General features: G+C 41.4%; 1 protein-coding gene across 19 annotated transcripts in view; it reads right to left on the reverse strand.

Annotated features, from left to right (window-relative positions):
• CREM (cAMP responsive element modulator) overlaps nt 1–10,749 on the reverse strand; it is a 102,394-nt gene that overhangs the window by 13,137 nt on the left and 78,508 nt on the right. For 4 of the 19 annotated variants that reach the window (XM_032143509.2, XM_032143501.2, XM_032143456.2 and 1 more), the window contains exon 1: nt 4,996–5,078. The exons of 13 other annotated variants lie outside the window; for them this stretch is intronic. In XM_032143509.2, the coding sequence (XP_031999400.1) occupies nt 4,996–5,020 (25 nt within the window). In that variant the 5' untranslated portion in view covers nt 5,021–5,078. 2 more of the 19 variants (XM_032143434.2, XM_032143566.2) reach the window with 2 other exon arrangements.

The raw sequence follows: 10,749 nt of genomic DNA on the forward strand, positions 1-10,749 counted from the left end.
AAAAAAAAAAAAAAAAAAAAGCCATTTTAACGGCTTAAAAATGATGTTAACCTAACCTCATTTTATATGTTTTATAAGCAGTGTGTAGCAGCATGTACTCACATGACACTGCATTCATATGTCAATGTCAGGTGACTTTTGAGGAGTCACATTAACATGCTATGAGCAAAACCCGAGGATTCTGAAGACTCGAACGGGTTCACTACTTGCTAGCTTTGTAAACTTGGAAGTCATTTACCCAGTCTGACCTGGGTGTAGTTGGGCATATATCAGTGAGAATGCCTGTAAACTGCCTTTTTTAGCATTTGAACATGGTTTCCTAGTGAGGCCTACCTGATCGCTTCACCTGTATGTCCTGTTTCTGTGTCACTCACAATCTGACAGTTTCTTTGACAGCACTTTCTACAGTTGGTATTCATGTTTATTTGTAACATTAAGTGATTTTTTTATTTTAAAGTTTACGTAAATGCAAAGTATAATTATTTTATTAGAATATAAATGAATAAATATATTTGCCTAATATATTCATATAAACAGGGCAAAGTGAAATAAATATCCCAAATTACATTTCATTATACATTTTTCAAAAGTAGTAGGAAAATAACATGAGTAATTTCCAATTTTACCCTGCAGATTTGGTTTACTGAATCTTAAGGTAGATAAATGCCTTGTTATTTTCACTTCCAAAGTGATTATAACTTGTTCAGTTACCAACTTCAAGAAGCTGTCACATCTAAATGAAATTATTCTTTTTTGTTGTTGTTGAGACACAGTCTTCTTCTGTCACCCAGGCTGGAGTGCAATGGCACGATCTCAGCTCACTGCAACCTCCACCTCCCAGGTTCAAGCGATTCTTCTGTCTCAGCCTCCCGAGTAGCTGGGATTACAGGCATGTGCCACCACGCCCGGCTAATTTTTGTATTTTTGTGGAAATGGGGTTTCACCATGTTGGCCAGGCTGGTCTTGAACTCCTGACCTCAGATGATCTGCCCACCTCGGTCTCCCAAAGTGCTGGGATTACAGGCGTGAGCCACCACGCCCGGCCTCGAAATTATTCTTTTATGTAAATATTTCTAAGCAAAAATAATTGCTAATAGCCTCCTTTCACAAAGATGGTATCCTTATTCTCATGCATCAAATATTAACTAAGACACTAGTTTTCCAAATTTGTTGGAAAGTTTGTTTTTAACAATTCAGAAATCCAGCCAGAATGCAACGTCAGACTCAGAGTCTAAAAGATAGGAAATTATGCTCCTAACAGAATCAGTTTATGAACAAAAGGCAATTTCTAATAAAAATGTAAATTATGCCCCACAAAATCAATAATATAATCCTATAAACTATAGTCATTTACTTTTTTTTTTTTTTTTTTTTTTGAGATGGAGTCTCGATCTGTCGCCCAGGCTGGAGTGCAGTGGTGCGATCTTGGCTCATTGCAAGCTCTGCCTCCTGGGTTCAAGCCATTCTCTTGCCTCAGCTTCCCGAGTAGCTGAGATTACAGGCGTGTGCCACCACGCCTGGCTAATTTTTGTATTTTTAGTAGAGACGTGGTTTCACCATGTTGGCCAGGCTGGTCTCTAACTCCTGAGGTTGTGATCCGCCTGCCTCGGCCTCCCAAAGTGCTGGGATTACAGGCGTGAGCCACCGCGCCCGGCCAGTCATTTGCTTTTCATATTTCACTTCATGATCCTGTAAGTAAATGCTGCTAATATCTTTTCCAGGCCAGCCATTAGTGCTAGGAGCCTAATTTCGGTCTAGATCAAAGTTTTTCAAACTGTAATCTGTAGATCATTAATGGGTCATAAAGTAAATTTCATGGGTCAAGAATAGCATTTTAAAAAGAGGACAGAAAAGGAATTATGGGTACATCATATTTTGTAAGGATAAGAATTATGTCTGAAACTTATTTTATATAAATGTAGGGTACACACACACATAGGTCCACTTTGTCGTGATATAATGTGGGTCATGGTTGAAAAGTCTGCAAGCCACTAATCTAGATCTACTTGGTCTGCCGATCCACAGGGTTACCTCAGAACTAAGAGCCCAGAGGTCTGGTTCCTAAAGCTACTCTACTACACCTTCAAAAACGTGCCTAACCCTGTGCTCTTTTGGCTTTAAAAAATAAAGTAAAATGAGGCCGGGTGCTGTGGCTCACGCCTGTAATCCCAGCACTTTGGGAGGCCGAGGCAGGCAGATCACGAGGTCAGGAGATCGAGACCATCCTGGCTAACATGGTGAAACCCCGTCTCTACCAAAATACAAAAAAAAAAACAAAATTAGCCGGGCGTGGTGGTGGGCACCTGTAGTCCCAGCTACTCGGGAGGCTGAGGCAGGAGAATGGCGTGAACCCAGGAAGCCGAGCTTGCAGTGAGCCGAGATCCAGTCACTGCACTCCAGCCTGGGCGACAGAGCGAGACTCCGTCTCATTAAATAAATAAATAAATAAATAAATAAATAAATAAATAAAGTAAAATGAAATAAGATTACTCATTTTTCAAATAGCACTGATTCTGTAAGAAATGACCAGATTTTTAAAAATATGATTTCCAAAGGCAAACTCAGGCCTTGTGAAAAAGTGTTTTAAGTTGTTTGACATTTTAAAGTTTCAGCATTTTGAAAAGTTTAAATTGGAAAGGGAAAATCAATCATGTGTAGCATTATTGGTAAAACTGTGAAAAAAAACTTTCAAGGTTGCCAGGCACGGTGGCTCACGCTTGTAATCCCAGCACTTTGGGAGGCCGAGGCGGGTGGATTACGAGGTCAGGAGATCAAGACCACGGTGAAACCCCGTCTCTACTAAAAATACAAAAAATTGGCCGGGCGTGGTGGCGGGCGCCTGTAGTCCCAGCTACTCGGAGAGGCTGAGGCAGGAGAATGGCGTGACCCCGGGAGGCAGAGCTTGCAGTGAGCCGAGATCGCGCCACTGCACTCCAGCCTGGGTGCCTGGGTGACAGAGCGAGACTCCGTCTGAAAAACAACAACAACAACAACAACAAAAAACTTTCAAGGATGTTATGTTCATTCTGTAAAAACAAATGTCAAAAATGTTTATTTATATGTAGTGGTTAAAAGTACACAGCGTTGCCGAGGCGGACGGATCACGAGGTCAGGCAATCGAGACCATCCTGGGTAACACGGTGAAACCCTGTCTCTATTAAAAATACAAAAAATTAGCCGGGCGTGGTGGCGGGCGCCTGTAGTCCCAGCTACTCAGGAGGCTGAGGCAGGAGACCGGCGTGAACCCGGGAGGCGGAGCTTGCAGTGAGCCAAGATCGCGCCACTGCACTCCAGCCTGGGCGACAGAGCGAGACTCTGTCTCAAAAAAAAAAAAAAAAAAAAAGTACACAGCGTTTTCACATCATTTTATTTATTTTTGGTTATGAGTCTTATGCTTAGACAAGTCAAAGGGGGAATAGGAATGAAAGACTTGGTAAAGAAAGATATAAACCAATAATTTTTAGAAAATATATGTACAAAAGTGCCTCTGGTTCTAAGAATCATATGGCATGCAGTGTTTGAGATTATTTTAAGTTCATCTATGTCTTATAATAAATTCATCATTTGACTTCTGCAGTCTATAGCATCTCTAGAACTTCACAAACTTCGAGAAAAAAAATAGTTCCTCAAGACAGTTTTAAAAACAATGTAATACAGGTTTTACTTACTCAAGACAATCCAATGTTCCTATCCAGAAAGAGGGCTGAGACCCATTAACTTCGAAGAGCTAAATTGTAGTGAAGTTGTTTAAAACCATCCACTCTTTCTTAATTCAGCTGCAAATTCAGTATTGTAATACAAACAAGACCACTGAATAAACAACGCTGCAAGCACACAAAGGTTATCAGTAACTAAGCCTTTCAAAATCACTATTTGTTACTGAGAAAAGCAAATCTAGTGAAAAATTACCGATTACAAATGTAAATACCAGAGGCTGGGAGAAAAAGTAAAAGACAAGCACTTCCCTGACTGAACACTAGAGAGAGCTCTGAATCGCAAGTTCCTATAGATGGAGTAAGAGTAAAGAATCCGCCAGCTTATACAATACATAGTCCATTTTCTCACCAGGCGCGTGCAGGGACGGCCTCAGTAGGAAGCTCGATCTTACCACTAAGCTGGCCAGACAACTCCTGAGTTCTGTTCATGCATTACAGTTTCATGATGTGTTTCCCTCTTCAAGCAGACACCCACTTCAAAAGAAATGTTAAAGTAGGGCTAACAAGAAAAGCTATTCAGTCTAAAAGGGAGTTTGGAGGCAGAGGCAGTGGTGAGCTAGTTAACTCTAAATCTGTCAGCAGCATTTTACAAAGCGGAAAGGAACTGACTAAATCACAACATGACTCGGAGCTGACGTCAATGTGCAGCTCCCTCGGAGTTTAACTTTTCCACTTCCCCTGCTGAAACACGATTCCAGGAAATGTAATGACATCAGCCCTTTGAACTCAATTAGCTGAAAAGACCATTTTAAATACAGGAGGAAAGAAACAAGTAGGCACAAAAATATCCATAACACGCGGGTTTTTCCTATTCTGTTTGGAGCTGCATTTGTCCACAGTAATGAAATCAGAACGTGAACAGTATATACTGTATGTTTAATCTGTGGCTAGATTGAATTCGCAACAGGTTGCAGATGAAGTAACAGCTTATTTTAGTAGGGCAGAATGGTATGCACATGAAAGAGAGACACAGAGATGGAGGGGAGGAGGAGAGGGGAAGAGAAGAGGAGGGGAAGAGGGGGGAGGAGGGGAAGGAGGATAGAGGAAGAGAGGATTAGCGTCTCAGTCAAGCAAGTAATAGAATATTGAGCAAAGAAACAATCACACTAAGATGCCCTAACAAAGTGAGCTGAATATATGGATGTATATTTCAAAAAAGTCTTACACCTAAGTGACTAGGAGAGTAACACTTTCTGAAACACTCAGATGTTCCTGAATACTTCCTAAACTTCAAAACAATTTGCACAACTAACTGAAAACCCCTCTTTAACATTCTTACCTGTGTCATCTCCAGTTACAGCCATAATGGGCTTCTGCAGACAGAACTGTCTCGTTTCCTCTACCACAGTTCAACATAAAGTGTTCCAAATTAGCAAGCATGTGCAGGATAAGCAGGAGGACTGACATCACAATGACATCACTAGCCTATCACTGCCATCAATTTGCTTTGTCACAGGCGAGCTCACTGAAACCCAAGCCCTATAAAAACTCTTCCTGTAATAAACCATCTTAATGCTCTTGTTTCTCATTTTTACATAGAAATCTGTTTGAGGTGGGCTCTGGCAAAAAATAATAATAATAATAATAATAATGTCTCTTTTAGCATTAAAACTTACATGATTGCATCTTACTTCTTTATTATTGTTGTGTCCAAGGCTTCTAGGTAAACTAAGGGAGAATAAACCCAACATATTTTCCTAACTCATAGGAGAAAAAAACACTTGGAGATTTAAAAAAAAAAAAAATTGACTATCAGCAAAGAAATACCATATTTCACAGTCACTTCTAAACTCACCAAGAAATATCCAGCCACCTATGTTCACTTAACATTTTTATTTGCTGAGCCATTTGCTACACCATCAGAAAATCCAACTCTTCCTAAGGTGATACAGAATTTGCTACTTTCACTTGAAGGGAGTAGATAATTAAATTTTAAAAATTCACTGTGCCAATGGAGCAAGTATTATGCAGTATTCTCCCATAACTAATAGATTGAATCACATGAACTTGCTGATATTTGACCTTTCTGGCCTACAAAAATAGCAGTTTCATGTGATTCAATCTAATATATTATTTTACCAGATTAAACCCCCCTGAAAAGACATTTGTGATTTTTAAAATTCATAAATAAATCAAAATTACTATTTGTACATTTTTTTTTTAATGTCAAATTTTATTTGGATCACTTAATGAAGGCTTGGCACATAGAGAACTGGATCATTATAGGAAATTCAGTGATTATAAGGTTAGACACAAAAATGGGCAAATGTTCAACCACAGAACAGGCCATAGCCTGGAAAAAAAATTATTGGCATTCAGGCATAAGCCACTGCGCTCGGCTGCCACTGAGACCTTTTGTCTTTTTTTTTTTTTTTTTGAGACGAAGTCTCACTATTCTCCCCCAGGCTGGAGTACAAAGGTGCAATCTTGGCTCACTGCAACCTCCGCCTCCCGGGTTCAAATGATTCTCCTGCCTCAGCCTCCCGAGTAGCTGGGATTACAGGTGCCCACCACGCCTGGCTAATTTTTGTATTTTTAGTAGAGACAGGGTTTCACCATGTTAGCCAGGCTGGTCTTGAACCCTCGACCTCAGGTGATCCGCCCACCTCGGCCTCCCAAAGTGCTGGGATTACAGGTGTGAGCCACCGCGCCCGGCCGACCTTTTGTCTTCATCGGTGAGTTGTACAAAGCCCTTTCCCTTGTATGATTAGAATTCAACCAAACCTTATGTCAATGAAAGGACATCCCGCCACATTTTAGCTGTATTTAATTTAATCATCTTCCAGTAAAGGTAAGGACTTTACACCTCAGATGCTCAAGAGGTAAAGTTTCAGGGGGTGTCCATGTTTCCAGTAATTCTCCAGGATACCTGACAAGGGGGCTAGGGTTTCAATTCAGCTGAAGATATCTTGACTGAGTAAGAAAGCCTGGATGGTCACCTAGACATCAACCCCAATCTGGGGCTCCAGCAGGGACTCTTTGCTGTCCCAGCCACACCTGAGGGTTTGGGTCCAAGAATGCTATTAGTAAATTTTATTTCAAATTTCAGAAAATCAATAAGAAATTGATTTTTATGTCAGTATTTCTTTAAATTGGCACATAGATAATAAATATTGGTGTGAAAAAAGTCAAGGAAGGAAAGAAAGAAGGGAAATGGGTTGCTTAGTTGATTACTGCTCTTAATAAAGTTTTAATATATTCCCTGGACCAGTTAATCTCAAGTCAATCAGCACACAGAACAAATCACATTTTCAGAGGAAGAATAGTTCACTTTCATTTGGTAAATACTTACTGAACATTTATCACATGCCAGGGTCTGTGCTAGGTACTTGTCCAAATAGAACTTACCATCTAGCAAGACACAGAGAGCCACAATACAACATGATGTGTGCCTAAGGAAGTACAGTAGGAACTCACAGGAGGTTGCCTAAGCCAGACGTGGAGGATGGGCAAGGCTTCCTCGGGCAAAGTATTCTTATCAGGCAATCGGTATTTGTGAAGAAGTCCCTGGAGGGAGAGAGGGCATGGCCTATCCCAGGAAATGAAAGAAAGAGCTGCATTACAAAAGAGGGAGAAGCGGAGAGGTAGGCAGCTATTAAAGAATGCAAGGCTTGGATCAAGCAAAGATTTGGGCCACATGAAAAATATGGAGCTTTGTCTAACAGGTCACAGACATTGATGGATGCTTTTGAGTGGATGCTATAGACTGAATGTTTGTATCCCTGCCCAATTTCCTCTGTTGAAATCCTCACCTCCAATGCAATAGTATTTGGAGGTGGGACCTCTGAGAGGTGATGAGGTCATGAGGGTGGAATCCTTGTGAACAGGATTAGCGCCCTTATAAAAAAGACCCCAGACACCAGGTGCAGTGGCTCATGCCTATAATCTTAGCACTTTGGGAGGCCCAGATGGACGGATTACCTAAAGTCAGGAGTTCGGGACCAGCCTGGCCAACATGGTGTAACCCCGCCTCTACTAAAAATACAAAAATTAGCTGGGCATGGTGGTACGTGGTACATGCCTGTAATCCCAGCTACTCGGGAAGCTGAGGCAGGAGAAATGCTTGCGCCCAGGAGACAGAGGTTGCAGTGAGCTGAGATCACAACACTGTGTTCCAGCCTGGCCAAGAGAGTGAGACTCTGTCTCAAAACAAAACAAAACAAAACAAAACAAAACAAAACAAACAGTGCAATGCAGTAATGGAGATGCTGGGGGCAAGAAACTGCTGTTTTTAAGAACTATCAGTGGCTCCCAGAATCACTATGAGGAATGAAGAGTCTAGCTGAACTTTCAGGAACAATTCCCAAAAAACTAAGCCAAGAAGGGAGCTGCTGCCTCTGGCATGATTAGGAGGATCAGAAAGCTGTTCCACAATAGCCAGCTTCCAGTGGCTGTTGGAGACTGCAGCCCACAGGGGTAGCCTGGGTCAGAGGGATAGCACCCAGGCCAGGGCCAGGGCCATGACAGAGGGGTGTGGAGTGGCAGAAGCATGCATGGCTCAGCCAGGGAGAAGAATCTACACAGTGACTTTGAGTGGAGACTGGGAAGAATACGGGACAACACCCAGGTTTCTGGCATCAAGCACCAGGTGGGATAGTAGTGGTCAATCACTGAAGATAGGAACAGTGGATTTCAGGAGTCAGAGGTATGTGTGGCCACCTAAGGAACCAGCTGGAGTCAGGACATAGTCACAGTGAACTGAAGCCAGCGTGGGAGGGAGTCCTCCAGGGAGGGAGCTCAGCAGGAAGAGGGTGGGGGAGTGAGCCTGAGGATCACTGAAACACTCAGGACAGGGGCAGGGGAAGCTTAGCCCAGCAACGAGACTGACAGAGAAGCAGCAGAGAGAGAAGAGCAAGGAGGACACAGTCTCAGGAAGTGGAGGAAGCAGAAGTCGACAGTGTTAAATATGGCTGAGGCATCAGTCAAGACAGGCACTGAGAATCCACAAAGAAGCTGACAGGGCCCTTTAGTGAGATGAAGGGAGAAGGAGGGCAGGGAACACTGCTACTAAGTTCAGGAATACAAGAATGCCCACTGGCCTTGCTGCGTTTAAAATGGAGCTCCTGGCCATGATTATTTATGGAAAAGAAAAAAAGAGAAAAAGAAAAGAGGAATAAAGATTGGAAGGAAGGAAACAAAACATCACTATTTGTATAAACATTCACATAGGATCACAGACTGATTCACAAAGAATCAGTAAATTATTAGACGTAATTAGAGTTTAGCAAAGTTAATAGATAAAAGATCGACTTAAAATAATCCGTATTTCTCTACATCAGCAACAATTAGAAAATACAATAAAAAATAAGGTACCATTGTAATGGCAACAAAACCCATAAAGTACTTAGGAACCAACTAAAGAAAGAATATGCAAGATCTCCATGAAGAAAAATGTTCAACTGTTCCCTAAAACTTAAAGTATAATAAATAAATAAATAAATAAAAAGAAAAGTTTAACTGTTAAAAGAAGTAAAATGAGATCTGAATAAACAAGACTTTCTATGGTTTGGGATAGGTCAATTTAACATTATGAAGACTTCAGCTCTCCCTAAATTAAATGCAGTCTTGGTCGGGCGTGGTGGCTTATGCCTGTAATCCCAGCACTTTGGGAGGCCGAGGCGGGCGGATCATGAGGTCAGGAGATCAAGACCATCCTGGCGAACATGGTGAAACCCCATCTCTACTAAAAATACAAAAAAATTAGTCGGGCGTGGTGGCAGGCGCCTGTAGTCCCAGCTACTCGGGAGGCTGAGGCAGGAGAATGGCATGAACCCGGGAGGTGGAGCTTGCAGTGAGCCATCGTGCCACTGCACTCCAGGCAGGGCAACAGAGCAAAACTCCATCTCAAGAAAAAAAAAAATTAATGTAGTCTCATCATTGGTTTTATTATTATTATTTTTACTACTACTATTTAGAAACTTAAACTTATTCCAAATGCATATGAAAGAATAATAGTGCATGAAAAGCTAACTCTGCATCAAACTGAGAAAAAAGACAAGGGGAACTTGTTTTACGAGATAACAAACATGTATGGCGCTGGCATTCAGAAAAAGATGAATCAGACAGAAGACGGGCCAGATCCAGGTGCAAAAGCAAACCTACTGTTTAATTAAGGCTGCCCCATACACCAGTGAGGAAACAACAAACCCTTGGGAGTGACTCCATATAAGGAGAAAAAAGTTAAAAATGAATTCCCACCAAATACTATAAACAGAAATGAAGACCAGATACATTAAAGACATAAATGTGAAAGGTAAAACCATAAAGCAAATAGAAGAAAATGTGGAAAAAAATCTTTGTGACTTGTGGAAGAAAAGTAATTCTTAAATAAAAACCCCAAGGCACAAACTTACGTGCGTATTGTGTAAAACATTAAAAATTCTCAAAACTCTGCTGTTTGCAGTAGATTCTTCCATGTAACAAAGATAAAATGAGAAGAAATAATTATTCTTTAAGACTATTCACTTAGACATAAATATGGTCCATGAGTATGGGGGAATAGAACAGGTGGCTTTCATTTTACATTTCAAGAAAACATTAAAGTACTGGGTTCGTACTATGCATTTTTTACTCCATAAATGCCACCATCTCAGTTCTTCACACACTTTTATCATAGTCCACATTAACCCCCAAAATACCTGAGTATAATTATCAAGAGACTCATCAATTATAATATGCTTATAATACCTGCAAGACATTCTAACTAAAAGAACTGATTTTACTTTCCTTAACATTAGTGTTGCCTGTAATCCCAGCACTTTGGGAGGCCAAGGTGGGTGGATTGCCTGAGCTCAGGAGTTCGCGACCAGCCTGGGCAATACGGTGAAACCCCCGTCTCTACTAAAATACAATAAATTAGCCAGGCATGGCGTTGTGCGCCTATAGTCCCAGCTACTCGGGAGGCTGAGGCAGGAGAATTCCTTGAACCTGGGAGGCGGAGGTTGCAGTGAGCCGAGATTGCGCCACTGCACCCCAGCCTGGGTGACAGAGTGAGAATCCGTCTCAAAAAGTAAATAAATAAATTTAGGCCGGG

This window comes from Hylobates moloch, unplaced genomic scaffold (genome assembly GCF_009828535.3).
Source record: "Hylobates moloch isolate HMO894 unplaced genomic scaffold, HMol_V3 SCAFFOLD_3, whole genome shotgun sequence".
NCBI lineage: Eukaryota > Metazoa > Chordata > Mammalia > Primates > Hylobatidae > Hylobates > Hylobates moloch.